This window comes from Mirounga leonina, unplaced genomic scaffold, assembly GCF_011800145.1.
Source record: "Mirounga leonina isolate KUSES-001 unplaced genomic scaffold, KU_Mleo_1.0 Mir_173, whole genome shotgun sequence".
Taxonomy (NCBI): domain Eukaryota; kingdom Metazoa; phylum Chordata; class Mammalia; order Carnivora; family Phocidae; genus Mirounga; species Mirounga leonina.
Window position 1 is genome coordinate 16001716 of NW_023270447.1, and position 23176 is coordinate 16024891.

The 23176-nt window shown below is 36.3% G+C and overlaps 1 protein-coding gene across 3 annotated transcripts in view; it reads left to right on the plus strand.

Annotated features, from left to right (window-relative positions):
* The first annotated feature begins 3487 nt into the window (after nt 1-3487).
* ARHGAP29 (Rho GTPase activating protein 29) overlaps nt 3488-23176 on the plus strand; it is a 62293-nt gene continuing 42604 nt past the window's right edge. For 2 of the 3 annotated variants that reach the window (XM_035017993.1, XM_035017994.1), the window contains exons 1-3: nt 3499-3605; nt 9025-9261; nt 21417-21551. In XM_035017993.1, the coding sequence (XP_034873884.1) occupies nt 9057-9261; nt 21417-21551 (340 nt within the window). In that variant the 5' untranslated portion in view covers nt 3499-3605; nt 9025-9056. Of the gene's footprint in view, nt 3606-9024; nt 9262-21416; nt 21552-23176 lie in introns of all 3 variants that reach the window. The other variant, XM_035017995.1, reaches the window with a different exon arrangement.

Here is a 23176-nt window from a genome sequence, read left to right on the forward strand (position 1 = left end):
AGTGATCCCATATCTCAAGGATCATAGTTCTATGCTGACTATAGTCCAGTTCTGAAAAGGATATAGTGGAAGGGCAAGTCTGGTCTCATTTATTCCTGCACTTGATGTATCTAAAAATTTAAGCCTTTTTTAATCTACAGATTTTTTTCCATCTTTTTCCTTGCAATTTATTTAAGAAATTATGTTATTTGCTCTATAAAATGACCCACAGTCTAGATTTTGCTGGGTACATCCTATGATATAATTTAGCATTATTTTTCTATATTGCTTATAAAGTAGTATTTAGGCCTAGAGCAGAGTTTCTCAACCTTGACATTATTTCTCAAACTTGACACTATTTAGGCCTGATAACTGTTAGGAGTGGGGGTATAAAGGTTTAGGGGGGGTGCTCTCCTGTGCACATAGGATGTTTTAGCAGCATCCCTGTCCTCTACCCACTAGATGTCAGTACAACCCCCTCCCCAGTTGTGACAACCAAAAATGTCTCCAGACATTGTAAAATGTTTTTAGACCCATGTTCTGTCATGAAAAGTAGGCTACCTAAACTACAGAAACAACTTCAGGAATATGAAGACACCTACCTAGCAAAAATAACAATACTGGCTAGTTAACACTACCGAGAACACAGGAAAAAGATTTTAACAATAAGCAATTGGAGGCTTTATAGAGTAGCTGATTCAAGAGCATCATTATAGAGGATGTGAGTTTCTGTTTCAGAAGGAAAAAATAACAGAGACAATGTGAATTGGTAAAAACACAAGTAGTTTATTTTCAATTATATGTTGCTTTCATAAATTTTTTTTCTGCAACTCATTGAACATTTTAAGATGTTGGACTTCTACCATAGGTAGATGGGTTTACTTTTTTTTTTTTTTTGGTAGCATTTTACAATTTAATTATAAACCAAGAATTTTGAACTTCCAGAAAGATATTATTTGTGTGATATAGAATTACTTAAAACAAAATGCAAATTGGGAGAATTAATAAAATAACCCTTTTAATTTTAAGATGAACTACCATTTTTGCAAATGTTTCCAAGGGTGGAAAAGATGACAGGTAATTAATGTATTTTTAAAAAGATGTAAAAGGATTGGGATTGAGAGACTTCTCAAAATTTCCCTCAGATAACCTTACTTCTAAGTTAACTATCTAACATTCATTGAAGACCCACTCTCTGTCAGGTTCTATACACAACAGTTGTGTTTTGAGATGATGTTGAGGTAGATCTGGTGGGAAGGGTCTTAAGATTAACCCAGAGCAGGTCTGAGGGGCAGACTTTCCTCCCGTGAGCTCCCTGAGGGTTGCCCTGCCCGTACCCTTATTGGCCTTCAGAATTCTTTCCTCTTTCCCCATTAATGTCCTTCAGTTTAGTCATCAGTGGTTTCCATGGTGAGTGTCCATAGTGTATCATTCTCCTCCAGTGGAGTTTGAAGATCTTAGGTGTCTTCATCATTTCTAGTGCTTTTGAACTTAGTATGGTTATGTTTAAGGTTTAATGGATATGTTTTTAAAAATTAAGTCTGCAAAAATAATAGTAGAGCCCAGTAATCAGGGAGCCTGGGGTTCTTATATTTATCTTTTTCATGTAACAACATAGGGGCCTGATTGGCTTCACTTCCTTAGAACTGTGAGAGGTGTCCCTCTTCCCTTTCTCTGTCAGTGGGTAGTCTCTAAATCTCTTTCTCTCTATCACTTCTTTTTATCTCTCTTCTCTTATTAATTCTCTCATCTTATTTTCTTTGCCTGTACTTGTCTCTGCATCTTTGTCTTCTTTTCCTCTCTGCCTTTTTCTCCTCTCCACAGTTGCTTCTCACCTTCTCACATCTTTGTCTCTCTTTCTCCACTTTTTCTCTCCCTCCCTCCTGTGTGCTCCTCACTGTTTCTGTCACACTACCACCTCCTCCCACATACCCTTTCTTCCCAACAGGACCTTATTCAAGACATTGTCAGTGACATTGTGAGCTCCACTTCAACAAGGAACACAGTCCTCCTTATTAAAGGTAATGGTGGATAAGATAGCACAAAGTAATTAATATTTAAAATAGATGTAAGGAGATGTTTGAGGTTGCATGAGTACCTCAGATTTCTTCCCCAAAGTCTTATAATTTAGTCAGGGTTGCACTGCTCCAGTTCCCTTTTGGCCTAGGGACTCCTGACCTCTCCTCTTACTAGTTTGTTTCCATGCAAGGCACCATCAGTTTCTGCGATGAGAGTCCATGGTGCATTTTTTTTTTAAGTATGCTTAGAAGGACAGTTTGGTTTTGATATTTCCTGATTATTGGTGACATGTCCTTAGTACTGTGGTGTTTGGGGTTTGAAGGGATAAATTTGTATAGGTTGAGTCTGAAAAATCCAGTGTGCAGCTAAAGTAACCAAAGAGCTGAGCATTTTCATATTTATCTTTTCCAAGTAGCATCTGAGGGACCACATTTGCTTTATTTCACTAACATTGTTTTTCCTGTAAGGGTTCAAAGATGTTCCTCTTCTCTTTGTCAATGAGTATTTTCTCCTATTCTCACTACTTCACTTGTTGGCTCTATCAGGCTCATTATTTTTTTCTGTAAGTAGGTTGTCTCTCCCTTCTCTCTTTTATTTCTCATTCTTATTTCTCATTCCTATTTTCTCTGTCATCACCTTTTCTGACCTTCTTTGGTTTTGCCTTCTCCTATGTCTGCACCCCCATTTTCTTTCTAATTTTCCTCTTCACACTCTCCTGTGTTTCTCTGCCTTCTCCCATGGTGAAAATTTTTCTGTCTCCACCATTACCCACAGTCACCTGCCCCATGTGACCTCTGTTTCTCCATCAGTTTTTTCTAAGTGTTCCAACACTGACACAAAGGACATTGCTTGTTCCAGTGTGTAGTATGATATGGAAGCTGACGTGCTTTGGGCCGCTGATTCTTTCCTTAATTATTCCATCCTTCTCAGACATTTTCTCATTGAGTTTTGAGAGAGCAGTTTAAGGAAGTAAAATAGGTTTAAGTGGAAAATATTACCCTCTACAGAGGGGAGTTGAGCCAGGCCTGTGTTACACTTTACCGGTGTGAGGTCCTGTTTTTGTTTTCTTAAAGGCGTTGATGAGGAACAGGCGATCAAAAGAAGTTCCTCGTAAGAAATGTAGATGCTCATCTGAGAAACTCCTGTCAGCCAGATCTAGTCATCAGGTGCCTTGTGCCTAAGGTTCGCTCCGCCTGTCGCGCCGCAAGCCGCACACGGTGGCTAACACGTCCTGCAATGTTGGGGACAGCCTGCCCGCTGGGGCACCGAGGACAACCCGCGCTCCGCGTGCTGGAGCCGGCAGCCGCCCCCACCTGCTGCAGGGCGCCGGAGCCCCGCCCCCCTCGGGCGCGCGGGCCAATGGGCTGGGCCTCAGGGGGCGGGCCGCGGCCGGGCGGGCGGTGCGAGGCCTGGGGGGCGGAGCGAGCGGGGCGGCGTGGTGGTGGCCGTAGCTGCTGGGGCGGCGGCGGCGGCGGCGGCGGCGGCTTGGCCCGGCGTCCGCGGGCCGTGGGGGATGGGGGCGGCGAGCTCCAGCCCTCGGCGGAGGCGGCGGCGGCCGTGAGTGTTGGGCGGGCGTCCGCGTCCGAGACGCGGGATGGAGCGCCGCGGTGAGTGTGGGGCGGCGGCGCTCGTTCCGGCCGCGGCAGCTGGGGCTCGGGGCTGGGGTCGTCGGCGACGCGGCGGTCCGGTTGCGGTCCAGGGTGTGGGTGGCCCATGCGGCGGCCCCGAGCCGAGGCGGCTGCGGGCTGCGCTGAGGGTCGGGCTCGTGTCCTCTGTGCTGCTGGTCCTCGGGGAGGGGTCCGACGGGGCGAACGGCGCGCCAAGCAGCCGCGAATGGTGGCCCACAGCAGATGACGATTGAAATTAAAGCAAACATGTAACACGTCCCACCGTCCACGTACTGTTCTAAGACTGCTCCACATTTTAACTTACTTAATCCTCCCGACAGGTCCATGATTATTTAACTTATTTTTTACAGGGGAAAATGAGGTTAACCTGGCGGAGCACACAGTCTAGTAATTGTCAGAGTGCGGGTTTCAGCCCAGGCAGTTGTGCTCCAGAATGTGTGCTCTTGACCGCTACCGAACCTGGTCTTAGCTCTGACCCGCCCCGCTCCCACCTGTCCTGAGAGCAGTCCTCAATTCAACTGGGTTCCATTCCCGAGACGTTTTAGAATTTCGGTGGTGAATTGTTCTCCTCGTCTCTGTCTTTTGGGCTGAGGAGGGGCTCTTTCGTTCCGAGGCCTCAGTGTCAATGGTTTTTCCCAATTCCGTTGTGGATGTGTTTGGGGCTTGACTGTTGTTTTATTTTTTCTTAACGGGTGAGCTCAAGAGCCCTAATGACTGAGCCTCGTGTCTCCATGATAATATTTTTCTACTCTCATTCTCAAGAAGGAATTGGCCTCACACCCTTTGGGCGGGCAGGACTGTTAGCTGCGAAAGGCGGGAGCTGAGCGCCCCTTCCCCTTTCTCCAGCTGTCTCCGTGACAGTATCTCGCCTCTGTCGCTGTCCATCCATGTCCGCTGCCCTTTTTGGTTGCTCCGTTTCCCCACTCGGTATTTAAATACGGGGATGGGGAGCGTGCTCTTTGGCATTGGGTAGTTTTGGCTGGTCAAGAGAGAGCCCTGCCTGCCAGGAATGCTAGACATTCTGGAGGCGTGGGAGGTTGGGCAGCTTCCTCTTTTTTAAACGTGCTAGGTTCTAACTGCCCAGGAATGAAGTGTATGTGCACTGCATGCCTTTCTTTAGAAATTACAGTTATTTGCATATTATTGATAAAACCTTTTGACTTGCCCGTTTGCTGTTTTTGTGGGGAGATTTACGAAAATATAATCAAAGACCGCCAAGATGAATTTTTTCTGATTTTTTAAAAGCATCTTTAAATAGATTCGTACCAAATCAGAAATTGTGCTGAAATAGCAGATTTCTGAAATATCTGACAATTTTTCCTAAGGTGGGAATAGTAAGATGGGAACTATTAAGTAGATATTTGGGGCAGTTTTACACTTCATTTAGCCTAGTGCCTAAAATGAAAGTACTTATATAATGATGTGTTTTTGGGAGGATGGAGCATGGGACATTTGATTAACACAGGCTACTTAAGTCTTGGGAAAGTCACATTACAGAGTACTGGGAAGTTAGTGTTCACATTTCTAATGCACATATTACTTAGAATTTACAACATATAGAGAAAGTAGATTTGTGTAGTAATATTCTGTTTGCTACAAAGTTCTTGGCTAAGTGGATAAAACACGTTTTTAATGTTGATGGTTTGGAGTTGGAAGAGATGCATGAGATTTAGGAGAGTTTCGCAAATATTTTGCTCAACAATCTGTTTGCACAGTTCAAACTTCACTTGAAAGCCATTTAGTAGGTTTCCACAAAGTCAATTAAGTTTCTGGAATTGTTTCCAGTGCTATATTTCTTGCTCACAATCTACAGATATGTTGTGGTGAAGCCACATCTTGTTCATTACTTAAGTATATTAAAAAAAAAAAAACCAATCTTCCACAATAAAGCACTGCTAGTAGTAATAGCTAACAGTTATTGAGTCTTTATGATGAACCAGGCACAGTGTTAAGTGCTTTCCATATTATTACCTCATTTAATTAAATTGCCAGTGGCAGTATGTTAGTAACTACATTTTATGTTAACACCAACTAGAGGATATTCATTTTGGGACATGGGAAGGTAGTGTGGATGATCTTGCAAAGTGTATATCCTCCAAATTTTCCACTATCATAGTTCAATTTTATGAAAACTTGGATTAACTTTGTTATTTAAAATTTTTTCCCCTGTCATATTTCCTTTTTTCAGTTTCCAATATGAAAAATAGTAAATTATATATAACAAAATTATTACATTACTTATCATAATGCTTACTAGGGGTAGAGAATAACCCTTTTTAGTTCCTCCCTCCTCCCTCCCTGTTTTGTTTGCTTATAGATTTTCTTAGTCTTGAGTAAAAATGTTTAGGCATTTTTGAAATACTTCTTACAACTTTGGGTTACTAATTTGACATCGCAAAGATGGTGAAAAAGGTGAATTGCTTAGATAGGTGAATTGTTTTATTTGACACTTATGATATAGGTCTTTAATAACCATCTTTTTACCAGTGACACTGATCAAATTTACTAAACTAAAAGCTGTCAAAATTAATCAGAATGACTTTAATAAGTAAGTTGCAAAAGTGTTAAGTTAGGAATAGTCTTCTCAATGAGTGATTTGTAAAAGAGCTGCCCAAACAAGGTGCTTGAGTGTTTTGTTTTTATTGTTGGTGGGGAGACTTAGGTATAATAATTGTACTAAAAAAAATTGTCCTGGGCTCATTTTAGAAATTACCTTCACATTTAAGGATTAATGTTAGATAGGTTTGGAACTAGCTTAAATGTAGAAATTACATTCTCGGAAATAATTTGAGATTAACAAGAATATTGAATAAAGCAGCACTAAAAGCTATTAGAGAAGTAGAGAAATCTCATTTAATAGAAGTAGAGAAACAAGAATAGAAATCCAACTTTGATTCCGGTTTTATGTAATCTTGTCTTTATCAGCTTTATATACTTGTTTTTTTTCTTTTTTGAAAGATAGTGTTTTATAGACAGATTTTTTGAAAAACCGTATATATTTTCCATTTAAAACAGACAATCCAAAGTTAACCTTTTTGTTTCTGTAAAAATTAATTGCAACTTTACAACTTTATAAGTCCAGTGTTCATTCTGCAAATTCATTTATTCTGCAAATAGTTTTTTGAGTAGTTCTTCACTCCTATGCCAAGCACTGTGCTGTGAGCAGGGAACACGTGGTTAGCAAAATGACATGGTCTTGATTTCCTTGGGATTATAATCTAGATAGGAAAACATGAATCATCTATTTGAACTTTGATAAGTGCAGTGATGAAAAGTATAAGATGCTATAATGCATCTAACAGGAGATTCTGCTCTAGTTTGGTGGTGGTTGTTACAGGGGTGGGGTGGTCCAGGAGGACTTCTTTGAGGAAGTGATCTTTGAGTTGAGGTCAGAATGAGTAAAAAAAAGGGGAAGGAGTAGTCCAGGCAAATAGTCAGTGTTTTTCTCGTTGTAGGGCCATGACCCATTATGAGTCTGAAACCAATTTGATGGGCAGCAATCAGCATTTTAAAAAATGAAATGGGATAGTATAGAAAACATCTGGGTACATCACCTGGTTCCTTAGCCAGAACCAGAATTTGTTTTATGTTTTATGCATTCCAACACACATACCACACACAAACATAACATACTTAATGTGTGTACTGGCTCATGATGTGAAATTGTTTCCTACTCTGTGGGTCATGGTAAGCAGGTACTGTTGGAAAATTTGAAGGGAGTGTGTGTGGCAGGAGTGTTGAGAGTGTTGAGTAGGATTTATGACTCCAGATGACAGTGCAGAGGGAGGTAGGAGCCAGATCTCATGTTGTGCCTTACAGTTCTCAATAGATTATCACTTGTCCTTTGGAAGAGTTTTAAGCAGAGAAATGACATGTTGGGATTCATGTTTTGAAAAGTGTACTTACTACATTCGGAACAGGATAAGAATGGATGTGGAGAGATCATTCGGAAATTAGTAACAATAGCTCAAACAAGAAATGGTGGTACTTAACCTAGTATGATACTACAGATAGAAGTAGATAAATTAAAGATACTGTAGATTAGGAAGGAAAAAATCTTATAGAGTTCAGTGAAGTATAGGAAAAGGTCAATAATACAATAGTATATCTTACACATGACCTGGAAGTGAATATTACATAAAACTTCCTACTGTAAATTTCACAGAAGTTCTTAGTAATTCTACCATTTTGAAAGTATCAAAATATTGAAGACAAAATATTTGAAAAATGTTTTAATGATTATGCTTGAGCTAACTTAATTCCTCCAGTAATTTCCTTTTTGATTTAAGAAATGCAAACAAAATTAGGGCTTTCAATTCTGGAAAGGTAAAATGTGAGGATGAAGCAGAAACGAACTAAGATTTTCTGAGTTTCAACTATGTGCCAGGATTAAGTGTTTTACATATGAGGTCTTCTAATTTTATATCCCCTTTTAATTTTCACACAGCCTGTAAGCAAAATTATACAGGTCACACATTTAGAAAGTATTGTGCCAGAAGTCAAGTCTAAATCTTTCTCATTTCAAAAGATTGTGTTTTTACTATACCATTTTGAAATTACCAAAAATATTGCTCTGATATTCATACACTTATTTGTTCAACCAATCGGGATGTATCAGATTAGTGGACAGCCTTAGAACTTGTTTTCAACAGAAAATTATTCTTGATGAAACTTGATGACCTAGAGTGTGTATGTGTGTGTGTGTGTGTATATGTATGTATGCATTATTATTGAGAACTAACTGTAATCCAGCTTCTTTTATGTATCAGACACTCCTATACCATTGTCTCTTTGAATGCTTACAATAATCTCATGAGGTGTAGGTATTGTCAGAATGTTATTCCTGTTTTATAAATGAGCATACCAAAATGAAGAGATGATTAACAGCTTGTCAGGACAGACAGTAAGTGATGGAGGGGATTTTGAAAACAGGTCTTTTCTTTTGTTAGAGTTCATATTGCATCTTTATTTTTGAAGCTGATGTCATGGAGTTAGAGTATGTTCTTCCGCCAAGTGACTTTTCAGAACAACTTTTATAATTAAAAAAATTCTGTACCGTAGGAGTTAAGAGGAAGTTATTAAGAGAATGGATTTTGGCAACAAGGCAGATCTGGGTTTTAAGTACCAGTTCATCATTTTTTAGCTGAGAGCTTGGACAAATGATTTAACCTCCAAAGCTCAGGCTGCTTATTTGTGAAATGAAGAAAATAGTAGTTTGCATATCATAGAGTTGTCAAGATGACTGGCACTTAATAAATAAATTAGTAGTACAGTGTTTGTTGTTGTCGTAAATGGAATATGGAGGTGGGCTATGGGCTGTTTGTGGAAACCTAATGTTTCCCCTGGTTGATGTGGTATTTGTGTTTCTCTCTTTTGTTTTTTCTCCCTTCCACTTAAGGATTTCAGTTTTTCTGACTGTTCTATGGAAGGATGATTGCTCACAAACAGAAAAAGACAAAGAAAAAACGTGTTTCATCATCAGGCCAACTCTCTACTGATGTTACAACTCCTGAAATGGGGCTCAAGTCCATAAGTTCCAATTCCATTTTTGATCCGGATTACATCAAGGAGTTGGTGAATGATATCAGGAAGTTCTCGCATATGTTACTATATTTGAAAGAAGCTATTCTTTCAGGTTTGTCAACTGTTTTCTCTTAGCATTCTTACTGGATAGTTTGTAAAATTTTAAATGCCAGCCTAGCTACAGATAAACACGTACACAGTGGTAGGAACAAGGTATTCTGCTTTTGTTATTTTATGACTTTTTTCCCCCCAAATATTTGATGTTTGATGTTATGGTGTAAGCTATTTTATTATCAGATACAGTACAATACATAATAGAAACGTTGGTAAGTGTGAGGGAACAAGAATACAAAAAATGAAACTCAGTCTTTGGTTCTTAGCATTTAGACCCATTTGACATGGGAAAATTTTAGATCGTTGGAATTTTAACCTTCTTCTTAATGGTAATACAGTGCCTTGATTAGTCTTTAATAAGCAGACTAATGTTTATCATTTACATTTTTGATACTTCTGCCTGGATTCAGTTTTCTATATTGTTCCTAAAACTTAATCTGGAATAACTGCATTTGAGTGATTTTTTTTTTCCTCTAAGATCACACTTAATTCTGTTTTGCTGTTCTATAACCTATTCTTCACCTAAGGGATAATCACAGAATTTATTCTCTGTCTAGTTAGAAATGGATAATGGAGACAAGACTTGGTTCTCCTAAAGTAAAGAGCTACATACATCTGCATTCCCCAACTTGATCTTAATCCCTAAGTCTTTTAACTTTTAATACATAATTTTATATTCAGATTTGATGGCAGTGATAATAAAGATACAGCCCCTATTCTTTTGTGATAAATAGTTCATTTCCATATTCATAATGGTAGGTCTGGATGTAGAAAATGAATATTCCTAGTTTTATTTATATGAGATCTCTTTGGGCTTCATAGACATAAGAGTTCAGTAAATATTTTCTGTGTATGTAAGATAAATACTCATTTCCTGATATATGTTCTAGAAAGGAGACTAAATCACATCTTGTACTAAATGCTGCTTTTAAGAATTTATTTCTAACCTAATTTTCAATATGAAATGCCCAAAATAACTGGTCTTAAATTATAGCCTCAAAATTTTAGTATTTGAATTTTCCTTAAAACAATCACATAAATCATGTTTTTGAGACTATATATAATAGTACTAAAAAAAGTTGCCTATATACCTGTTCATTTTAATAGCTTGGTTTTGAAATCAATTGTGGTCGATTAAATGGTAATAAAGTTTTCTTTTTATTGGGGAAAGGTATTCTAAATACATTAAGCATTATACTGGGAATAAATTTCTTACCAAAATGACACTATCTGCCATTTATTTAAAGAAGCATAGTTTTAAATAAAGCCTTGTTCTTAACTGGCTTGTTTTAAATTTGTTTTTAAATTTACATATAGTAAAAGTCATTCTTTTTGGTGTAAGTTCATAACTGGGTTAATTTTGAAAGTGAAATTTAAAATGATGCCTTGATTGACAAATCATTTACCTCAATTTAGGGTAAAATCCAATTTTCTTTAATTATCGATATAAGTGTTCATTAATATAAATAAGATTTTTAGTTAGGATTTTTATTTGTTTTATTTGTTTTCCTCAGGAGATTTGTATCATTTATAAATCCTGATCTTGCATATTTATCCTTTGTCTCACAAATTTAAAATGATGGTAATTTAAAACATGTGGGACAACTCTTTATCTTCAGTTTTTTAATGTGAATTTCAATTTGTGAATAGGTAATTCAGAGACTAAAAAGGATTGAAAGCTGATCCTAAGTAAGAAAAGAGAAAGTTTCTAAGTAAGATGGCAAAAAGAGACTGCCCCTTGAGATAAAAGTAGGCATATAGAAATACAGTTTTCATGAAAATTTAATATTAAAAATTTATAAAGATATTACCCCTTTTAAAAAAAGATTTGAGAGAGTGTGCGCACAGGGTGGGGGAGGACAGAGGGAGAGGGAGACAGAGAGTCTCAAGCAGACTCCCCGCTGAGCACAGAGCATCACACAGGGCTCGATCTCAAGACCTGAGATCATGAACTGAGCCAAAATCAAGAGTCAGATACTTAACCAACTGAGCCACCCAGGCTCCTCAAGATATTGTCCTTTTAATAAGAAAACCAGTACTTCAAAATTTAAATACTTGATAATATTGCTAATAATAAAAAAGTTTGCCATTTATGGCTGGTAAATTAATTTTAAAAATGTAAAAAACATTTTTTGGATAACCAACTCTCATTAGTAAGCCATGGGCAGAGAATTTTCATTATTTACCTTTGGATGTTTGGTTCTTTAATCAGAGTTAAAAGGATATATGTATGCTATCTCAAAATCTTGGATTTAACAAAAATTTGTTTTCTGTCTTTGGATCATTGTTATTAAAATCTGGAAATTTTAATATAGGGAGTATGTATAAACATATAAATTAACCTCATTATAAATAATAATTATGCTATATAATAATATGCTTGTGTTCAAATTTGATCATGATTTTCAGCTTGTTAGAGTATTAAACTATCCCTTAATAAAATTATTACAAGAATCACACGAGATATAATCTTCAGGAAAGCAGGTAAAAAGTTTAAAATTATGTAGTTACTTGAGATGGTATTGTTATATATGTTCCTATAGACTAGACATAGGCCATGCTTTTGTCTTCTGGGTATTGAGAACTTTCCCTGCACTTCTGCTGTTCTTTACTACCACTCTACTCATAAACTGGCTAGACAAATAAAAGCTGTTTCACTGTTTTTCTTTTGGAGTGAGGGAACCTTGTCAGTGGCCTTGCCAATATTTTGTCTTTTGCTTCCTTAAGAGGAAGGATGCCAGATTTTTGGCATTGTTCATTACCATGTCTGTTGGCTGTTAAAAAGCTAAAAAAGTTAGCTTTTAAAAGTAAAGAATGTAGGTATACCGTTAAATCACCTTTTGGTATAATCTGAATAACATTTTCTTTATATACGTTACCTTTCATGAGGCAATGATGTGCAAAATCAGTCGACTGTTGCTTCAGGTGTTCAGTCATATTTTTGAGGCTAGGCTTAGATTAATATGTTTATGATTGGTTAAGAGCCACATTTTCCTTTCCTTGAACTTGTTATAGAAATGATTCGTCATTGGGGCGCCTGGGTGGCACAGTTGTTAAGCATCTGCCTTCGGCTCAGGTCATGATCCCAGAGTCCTGGGATCCAGCCCCGCGTTGGGTTCCCTGCTCCTCGGGAAGCCTGCTTCTTCCTCTCCCCCTGCTTGTGTTCCCTCTCTAGCTCTGTCTCTCTCCGTCAAATAAATAAATAAAATCTTAAAAAAAAAAAAAAAGAAAAAAAATGATATGTAATTATATATGGTGCTTTGCATTTTATAGAGTATTTTTACATACAGACAGCATTTAATCAAAGAGTCCCCACAAAGACAGGTACTTTTAGCCCCATTTCACAGATGAGTTGTAGGTGTAACTTAGATTGTGTGATTTCATCAACCTCTTATTGCTGATATAGAGTGGTTTCATTTGGAATCCAGAGGTCATAAATGCAGAATGGTGTGCTCTTTCCATGCTATCTCAACTGCTTCACATGGCAGGTACTATAAAAAAATACTACTAAGTCTTCATTATTTCATCAGCCAGTTCTTCAATGGGGAACATCTAAACCTGCACTATCCAATATGGTAACCTCTAGACATGTGGCTATTTAAATTTAATTAAAATAAAAAATTCAGCTCTTCAGTTGAAGTACCCATATTTCACGTGCCTATTAGCCGTATGTAGCTAGCGGCTACCATTTTGGAAAGTGAAGAAATAAATATTTACATCATTGCAGAAATTTCTGTTGGACAGTACTGGCATAGAATCAATCTTAAGACTACTGAGATGAATTCTTGAGCTATAAATATTTTTTATTTCTATAGCATTAAAAGAAACCTAGAAAAAGCTGTTACTGGAGCAAATTTAAGAAAATGTTATTTAGAAATAGGAACTCTTGGGGTCTATTTAGAATGCCCTTAAGTTGCCTTTGGAGTGAGAGCTTTAATGCTATTCTTTGATTTGAACCAGCAGATCAGTTTCCAGCCAGGCTATACAAATTGATGAAATTGGTAGTAATGGATGGCAGAAAGCTCTGAAAAGAGAATCACACTATCTAGGTTCTTGGCCTTGTTCTGCTGCTGACTAGTTTTGGCATATGGCCTTAGTCATTTAATGATTTAAGAATGAGCTGCTACCAATTTCATAATTCTGTGATTCAGAATTTCATTGGAGTTGGAGATTGTACGTTGTTTTGAATATTGAGAGTTGAGAGCTGGAGAAGACAGCTAAGTATTTGTTTTCCAAATATATAGTGCATTTTTTTTAAGATTTATTTATTTATATTAGAGTGACAGGGGGAGAGAGCATGCATGTGCAGGCCGGGCGAGGGGGCGGGGCAGATGGAAAGGGAGTGAGAGAGAATCTTAAGCAGACTTCCTGTTGAGCGTGGAGCCCCATCTGGGGCTCAATCTCATGACCCTGAGATCCTGACCTGAGCTGAAATCAAGAGTTGATCACTCAACCAACTGACCCACTCAGGGGCCCTCCATATAATACATTTTAGAGGACACCTGCCTCCCATCAGTCTATAGGATTTTTTTAATGTGAGTTTTATGGTAACTTTCTTAAATGTGGGTATTTGTGAAATTTGTGAAAAGTGAGAATGTGAAGCTCATGTTGCCATAGTTGTTGAGGAACTGATTAGAGAAATAAGTGTCTTCCAAAGAGTTCTGTGGTAACAGGTAAGGTAGGTATGCAGTTCGTCTCTGCTCTTTTTATTTACAAATAAAAATGGAGAGTTTAATGTGGGACATCAGAGGACTGTGAAAACTCATGCTTTGATAGAATAACTGAGAGTGTTTGTTGATTCTCTGTCCGCTCTTTATTTCCAGGAGGAGGTTGCCCTGTAGTCTTGTATAAGTAGTACATGTGGAATTTGAGGTTTTAGATTTCTATCCAGTGTCATTAAGATGCATTATGAATAATTACAGGGCCAGATTTTACATTTTATTTTAAAATGCTGAAGGTGCTCTATTATACATATACTTTCTGTGTTTAAATACAACACTAGCAGTTAACTTATGTGCTGTGTAAATACCACTTAAGTTTATGGTTGTCCCCCTGAGGAATAATGTCTTCTTAATTCCAAAGAACAGATTCATAAATGTTAAACTCTGCGACATACCTCCTCATTTCAGGTAGAACACCATTCAAGGAGGCTCAGCTTCTGGGAATTTGAAAGGTGCAAGTCTTTTTAACTGGGCTAGAAAGAATAGTGCAAATTACTTAATTTTTCTGCTCCTCAGTGCTTGGAAGTATCCATTGCTATTGTAAAATACATTTGAAGGAAAATTGGTAGTTTGTCTAATACACTATTTTAAAACTGGAATTTAATAAAAGTTTACTGTTGTGACAATGGTGCCTTGTTTTTGTTTTGTTCTTTAAATAGGCTAGAAAGGAAGATAAAACTTTATCATCAGTTGCAGATAAAGTTCTCTAATTTTAAAAAAAGCTTTCTGATTTAAGAGTCTATCACTTTTATTTCATATTTTGTAAAAACATAACTGAATCTTATAAGTGATAGCTTCTGATGAATTCTGTCTAGGTCCTAAATTTGGCAGAACTATAGTCAGAAGAGGTTAACTTTGTAAAGCAAATTTTTTTGAATAGAAGAAGTTAAATAAGTTTAATGCCATTAAATAATATGTTCTATTGTGAGAGGGAAGTTCTGCATAAATTTTCAAAGTCTCAATTGAAATCCTGTCTTGTTGATTAACTCAGTTTTACCCAGGCGAGTATATGGGAGGATGTGCAAATTTATTTCAGACAAATTTCAATAGAGTTAATTTTACCACTGATGAATATTAATTAACTTTCATCCTCTATATTGTGCCAGAAATTTTGTGAAATACTAGAAAGCTTAGGTTGCTAGTCTCAGATATGTCCTTCTGCCATGTTCTTTTAGAAGTAAACCTCTCCAGAAGTGATTTCTAATGGATATCACTTAGGAGAAGTTCAGGTAAATGTTGATAGGTTATGACTTTGAAATGAATCTTTGAGGAATGAAGTATGAAATACAGGTAGCTCCTTTATGACATATGTGCCAGCTCTTAGGTGACTGCCTTTTTTTTTTTTTTTGCACTTTCCTGGAATGGTTTACATCACTTAATACCATTTATAATAGTAACTGGCATATTTGATTAGAGGTTAAAGCCTGTTAAATCAGACTGCAGAGTACCTGTCATTAAGCCATAACTTATTTAATCATGTTAACATATCATAGTGATTAAGAGCACAAATTCTAGAGCTAGAACAACTAAGGGGGAACCCTCATTCTGACACTTGATGGTTGTATGTATCCTTGCGCAAGTTACTTCTCAAGTGCCTCCGTTTCTACATCTGTTGGAAGGAGAGAATAGCACCTACATTATTGGGATGTTGTGAAGATTAGAGTTCATATATGTAAAGCTCTTAGAATAAGTGTTTTAAAATGTCAGCTATTATTATTTTTACAGTCCCCAAGTGGCTGGATAAAGAAAGCTGCTGCTCAGACTTTGCTTTTATCCTGTAAATTCAGAAGGCATTATGGCAAAAAAAAGGAGTTTCCTAGTGATAAGTTCTGAAACTTATTTTCCTCCTTGTTTTCATTGCTTTCCCAGAGAGGTTAAGCTGAATTAACAAGACTGGTTTTAAAAATTGTCAGTTTTTTAAAATCAAGGAAAACACCATGGTTTTTTCATTTATTTACTTAAGCATTTCCATGAAGTGTTTGCAGTATAAACACTGTGGTATTGTGTTAATGCATGAGAACCAAAAAGTGGAGCTGGCTAATCTGTTTTCACTTGATAAGCTGAATGAAGCAGAAAATAAACGGCACAGATGAGTGAAACAATAAATTAAAATTCGGATTACCATATTACAGGGATGGTAGATAAATAAGCAAACGTTGGGATACAGGAGTTTTACTCTTCTAGGTAACTAGTATTAAGATTTTGGCTGAACATTATTGTAATTGCATAAATTATTATATTTTTATATTAAATATATCCTTAATTATAGATTTATTTCCAATTAATTTACTAATTTAGATTTTATATATAAGATGAAACTGAAATTTAACTTTCGTATCTCTTTTTCATTAGCCAAAATATTGTGAGACTTTGCTGTAAGTGTCTTTGTTGTTGACTGTAATTCTGTGTGAGACAAATCTACTGTCAAAGGTATTTAGTGTGGCTTACAGATTTACTAGAAATAATAGCTGTTTATGTATTAAGTCTATAAAGCAGTTTTGTTTTTGTTCATTTATTTGACATTCACAACATAAAGTAAAACAGGTGTTCTTACTAATTCTGTTCTACAAATGATTAATCTGAGATCAGAGAAACTACGAGTTGTATATTTCAACGTCATTTCAAGGAAGTGGAAGATCAAGCATTGGAACACAGGTTTCTTGATCTAAGTCTATTCTTTTTTTACAAGTAGGGTCCATGCCCAATGTGGGGCTTGAACTCAAAACCCTGATATTAAGAGTCCCATGCTCTACTGACTGAGCCAGCCAGGCACCCCTGAATCTATTATTTTCTATGATACCAATCAGCCACTTACAGCTTTCTTATGTATTGGGGAAGAACAGTTACTAACTCATTGGCTTCGCTCATTGCTGCTACTATTTGGCGGGGTGGAGTGGGAATAGTATTTAGTGTTGGCAAAAGTGCTGCTTAAACTCCTTAAACCTTTTTAAAAAAAGTTGTATTTTCAGTTTAAGAGGCTTTTTGCTTCATAAAAATAATTTGAGGTAGCTTTAGCCTATTATAGTGGAAAAGGACATTTGGTAAAAACAGAACATTTCTTTACCACTTAAAAATATAATTAAGGGCCTGCTAATTCATAAAGTTCCATTTGAAGTATTATCAGAATATACTGATGTTCAAGTAGTTGATTCATCTATTCAGGGAAGTTTATGAATCTTTGTAATTAATATTTTTAAAACATAGTTGTCATGTTCATTTCTGTTGATTTGTAGGCTTCAGAAATGTGTTTAATCAAAGGAAATTGGAATTATTTATAGGGTAATTTGACATAGTTCTGAAATTTATTACTAAATAACTCAGTTACTGTTTTTTAGTATTTTGACTTGAAATGACTTCAATATCTGTTTATAAAAGCTTCCTTGTAGGAAAAAAAGAATTTCAAGTTGGTAAAACATTTATATGTTTTATACCATAATATGTTAACAGTTACTGGGATGTTTTGCAGTGATTTTTAAGAATCCCATAGCAGGGGTTTTCAAGATCTCTTACACTGTTAAAAGTTACTGAGGACCCTGAAGGTTTTTGTTTATGTGGGCTGTATCTGTTACTATTTACTGTTTTAGAAATTGAAACTAAGAAAATTGAAAAACATTTAACAATTTTGAAATATATTTAATTCCACATATTTAATTTCCTTGACTCTGAGAAGACCAGAATTTATTACCTTGGTTTATTTAGGCACTTAAGCCATTAGGGTTTTGTAGTTCTTGCTACCCAACACTAATTTTGAATATTGATGGTTGTTGGCACTCAAAAATCAAGCTCTTTGACCTGAGACCTTAAAATAAGGCAAAGTATTCTTATAGTATTCCCCAAGTGTATTTATATCTGTAGATTTTATTGTGAAACATCGGAGTATAGAATAGAGATAACTGCCTTTCCTTTCTCTTTTAAGACTAACATAAGTTAGGTTTTAAAAAGAGTACAGTACAACTCTTTATGGTATTAGGTATTCAGCCTTGGTTTTGATAAGTAGGCAGAAGTATTACCATTAACTAGCTTTATCTGTATATATATATGTGTGTACGTATATATATATACACTCACACGTATGTATATATAAAACAATAGACTTTGCAATGCAAAACTGGGAAAAAATGTAATTATGTTATTTTTACAACTATTTAAGCTATATTATTTTCCAGAAGTTTCTTTTATTTCAAAGCTACTAGGTTCCATTTCAGACCTAACCTATGTTATTAACCTATTTCTACTATTGCATTAACTAATAAAAATAGCTGTAAACATTTATGGTGGGCTTACTATGTTTTGGCCACTGTTCCAAGTACATTATGTGTTTTAACTCATTGAATCCAACAATCCTATGAAGTAGCTACCATTATCTTCCTTTTACAGGTGAGGAAACTGAGGCACACAGAGGTTAAGTAACTTGCCCAAGGTTTATAAACCATGGAGCTGAAATTCAAATTCAGGCAATCTGGTTCTAGAGATAATGCTTTTAACCAACCACTAAGCCATATTGTCTCAACTACGTAAACCTACTGAGGGAAATAACATCCACAATTCTAAAACAGACGATATAGTGATCATTTAAGATAATTCCTTAAACTGCATATCACATATTCCCTAGGACTTGAAAAATTATAAATGAATTTTTTAATTATAAAAGTAATATATATTTACTGGGAAAATTCCAAAAGTATATAATATTCCTAATATCTCTTTCCCATCTGTATTTTATTTTTTAAATGGACTTTATTTTTAGAACAGTTTTTGATTTACAGAAAAACTGAAAAGATAAGACAGAGTTCCTATATATTCTTTTACCAGGTTTTTCTTTATTAACATCTTAACATTAGTATGGTGCATCTGTTAGTTGCTGAACCAGTATTTGATAATGATACATTATTATTGATTAAAGCCCATAGTTTTATTCTTATTTCCATAAATTGTTCCTAATGTCCCTTTTCTCTTCTAGGATCCTATCATATTATACTTAATTCTCATGTCTCCTTAGGCCCTCCTTGGTTGTGATAGTTTCTCAGACTTCCCTCATTTTTGATGATCTGACAGTTTTAAGGAATACTGGTTAGGTATTTTGTAGGATGCATCCTGATTAGAATTTATCTGATGCTTTTCTCATTAGATTGGGATATTGGGAGGAACAGCTGCAAAGTACCATTTTCATCACGGGTCATATCAAGAATAATTACTAGAAACATGATTTATCACTATTAATGTCAACCTTGATCACCTGTCTTAATAATAAAGTTTCTCTAGTTTAAAGTTACTCATTCTGTCCCACTTTCTCTACTATACTCTTTGGAAGGAAGTCACTATATGCATGCTCCACCTCCTGAGGACAAAATATCTATATAAATTATTTGGCATTCTTCTATCCAGGAGATTTGTCTCTTTTCCTCCACTCACTAATTTATTCAATCATTTATTTGTGTCAGTATGTACTCATGGATATTTACTTTATACTTTGAGTTATAATACAGTACTACTTTATTTGTTGCTCAGATTGTTCTAGCTTTGGCCATTAGGAGCTCTTTCAGTTGGCTCCTGTGTACCCTTGACATACCGTAGTCAGTGGGAGGGTCAGTTTTTTCTAAGCTCTTACTTTCTGGCTCTACTAGATGTGCCTAACTCATCCTGCATGTTTCCTGTCCCAGTCCTAGCATCATCCATTTGTCTAAGGAGCCCTGATATCTTTTATTAGCGAATGATAGTAGGAACCAAGCTCAGGGTGGTAGTTGTGCTTGTTCCTACTGGGTGTCATTTCTTTTAGGCCCTTTCAGCGGACAGAGCAAAGAAATATATGTGTGTATACAAACCTGTGTAAATACACATATCTATAAATATTTCTATATGTAACCACTTGTGTCTGTATTAAGCTAACCATGAATTCTTACTGAAGTGTCCAACTCTAATCTACTGCAATATGAATCATTACATTTATTTGTAAATTTCTACTCCAACAGTGAGATGCCTGGCTCCCAACATCTACCATCCATTTACACAGTTTTCCAATTCCTTTATGTATGTATGGCAACATCAAAATTGTTAACCTGAATCCTCATTGAAAATGCTTTATCAACTAGAGTACAGTACTTATGTGCATTTCCTTTGCTTTTTTTAGTCTTTATAGACTTAACTCATTTCCAAGGTTACTTCAGCCAGCACCTATTCTCCTATATTTCTGTCATTAAAATTCGTTGGATGAATGAGTAACATTTTCTCCTGAAAGCACTTATATTCTCTCTGCTTCCATTACTCCTTGAACTATTCTTCTTTGCCTCTTCCTGGAATACTCTTTGCCCTGATGTACCCAGCTCCCCACCTTGCCTACACCTTTTTTCCCCTTGATAATACAGTTAAGGAATGGCATATTTGAAGGATATGGTAGAGTTTTTCATTTTTGTTTTTTTTTATTCTAAGGACAGTTTCTATTTCTAATGGTTATCTTTTCAACATTTCTGAAAAAGTTAATTGTATAAGATGACACTCTACTTAAAAAATGGTTTTTGTTTGTTTTTTAAGCTATTTCAGGAGGAGGCAGTCTAACATTAAGAGCATGGCTTCTAGAATTATACTCCCTGAGTTCAAATTCTGGCCCCATGGTTTAGTAACTTGGTGAACTTAGGTGTGCCTCAATTTTCTCATCTGCACAGTGGATATTTTAAAATTACCTAATAAGATTGATGTGAAAGTTAATGAGATAATAGCTTTTAAGTGCTTTTAACAGTACCTACCACATAGGAAGCATATAAAAAATGTTAACTATTATTAACTGTTATTATTTAACTATTATTAAACACTAGTGCTGTATGTAAGCTTACAGAAAGGAAAATTGCATCAGGGTATTGCATTTAAAGCAGTTGTCTTTTCAGACTTCTGAAGATTACTTGAGGGGTTTTAAAGTTAGGATGATTATACTTTTTTGTATACCTAGGATGGCGATCCAGGAATATGCCTCTTGGTGCTGGCAGGAGGAGTAGCACTTCCCTTTTCACTTGCTTAGAGTTTTTTGGTTTGGATGATAAATTATACGACCACCTTATTTCCAGGGATTATAAAATCGTGTCTGCGGGCATCTGACCAGAGTTGGTGTAAATGAGTGGAGCAGGCTGGGGATAGACAGGTAGGGACCGGGAAGGCAGGCACAATCTGGACAGCGTATTTAGACTGGGAAAACTGAAAAAGGTAGGACTAAATTGACCATAACTGTGAAATCCTTACTGACTTAAAATGATTATAGATTTTTTGAGGGCTGTATAAATTGAATATACTAATTGCAGTGGTGAAAATACAAGGGAACATATAGTAGGCAAACATTGTGGGGCCGCTGCTTCTGTTTATTCGAAGCGTGCCTCAAAATGGTCTTTCATAGTTTGCATTCCTGGAACTTGGTCTGGGAAACAAATAAATTTCTTTTTTCTTTAAGACTGTTGTGAAGAAGTCATTCATATACGTCTCGATGAACTTCTCCGTGTTTTGAAATCTGTAATGAATAAACATCAGAACCTCAATTCTGTTGATCTTCAAAATGCTGCAGAAATCCTTACTGCAAAAGTAAAAGGTAAGAAAGATGTATTAAAAGTCGGTTGGTATGGGCAAAAAGCATCTAAGTCATACATTTTGGTCCATAATGACTATAGTACCACCTCCCCACATGGCATTGGTATGTATATCAATAAAAATTATGTATACTTCGATATGTAGATACTCCCACTAAGTCACACCTAAAACTCTCTTCCTTTCAAAAATTAAAACTGCATTTGGCAGGAAGCAGTTTAAAAATAATAACTGAAATAAACTAAACAACTGACATTTAAAACCTACTTCAAAAGAGCATGCACTCTTTCAAAAAACTCAAAAAGTTTAAATGTCAGTTGTTTTGTAAGGACAGTTGTTGCTGGAAAATGGCCATTTGTAGTGACCCCGCTTAAAGGAGGGAGCCAAACAGAGAAAAAAACTTAATTGGGATCTTTTTTTTTAATGTGAAAAAGAAAAATAAAATTATATACGGATGCACACACACATATATGTATATTACATGTGCTAAAGATCCAAGAATTGGGATTTATCGTCTAATGAAATGATTTGCCACCAAAAATATTTTATTAGAATCGATTATTCTGGACTGCAGTGTATAAAAAGGATTGAGGGTGAAGGGAGTATTTGAGACAAATGAGGCAGGGGGTTCAGTTAGGAGATCATTAGAAATAAGGGGCTGGGTGTGGGCTGACAGTCTGATCTAAGAAGCAGTAGTGTGCTAGAGGTGGAATATGGTTGTTACAGAAGAGGGGATGGATGTTGGTTTGATGAAACAGGACAGGTGGAATGTTGAGGATTAATGTGAAGTTTGTAGTTGAAGGTGGGGACTTGAGAGCTGTTGGTGTGTAGGTGGTAATGGAAGAGGACGGCACCAACTCAAGAGTGTGCAGAGTAAGTGTGGGCTGAGTATGAGATCCCAGGGACAAAGAGAAAATAGAGGAGCCTGAAAAACACCTAAGAAATAGGGAGATGGTCTAGAGAAAGATGGCATGGAGTTTAAAAAGTGTGAGGTTCTAGGAAGTGATTGTCAGTGTTAAATGTCACTGATAAGTAATCTGAATTCAAGCAAAGTAACTATAGAAAGTGACTCACCATGGGTTGAATAAGGAAAGGAAAGGATTTTGGGGGGAGGGGAATTACCTGTTCTGAGTCTCAAAGGTCGGGTGGGCATTTCCTGGGTTAGGATGTGTGGAGGTTGGGGACTGTGACATAGAGCACTTTTGTAAGAAATCTGGATGTGAAGAACTTGGTGCAATTGGTGAACACATTCCTATCTAGAGAAGGCAAAGGGCAAGTGTCAAGGGATGAGGCAGGAGGAGAAAATAAAAACCTGTCAATAAAATACGGTCCATATACCTGAGAACCACTTCCCCTGCTTTTTGACATAGATTTATTGTACCTGAGTGGTTCTTTTTCTTTGTTTCTTTCTTTTTCTGTATTTCAAGCATTGAAACACATGTAGATGGCTTTAAATGGGAAAAATGAATAGTTTGTTGTGACTTTTAAAAATGTGCTTAGTAACCAAATTTGTTTTTAAATAGACTGTTTATAAGTGCCATTTAACTTAACTTAGATAGGGAAATTTGCGTCTATAGATAGTAAAATTTCCATGCTTGGAAATAGCGACCACAGTTCATTCAATTGTTG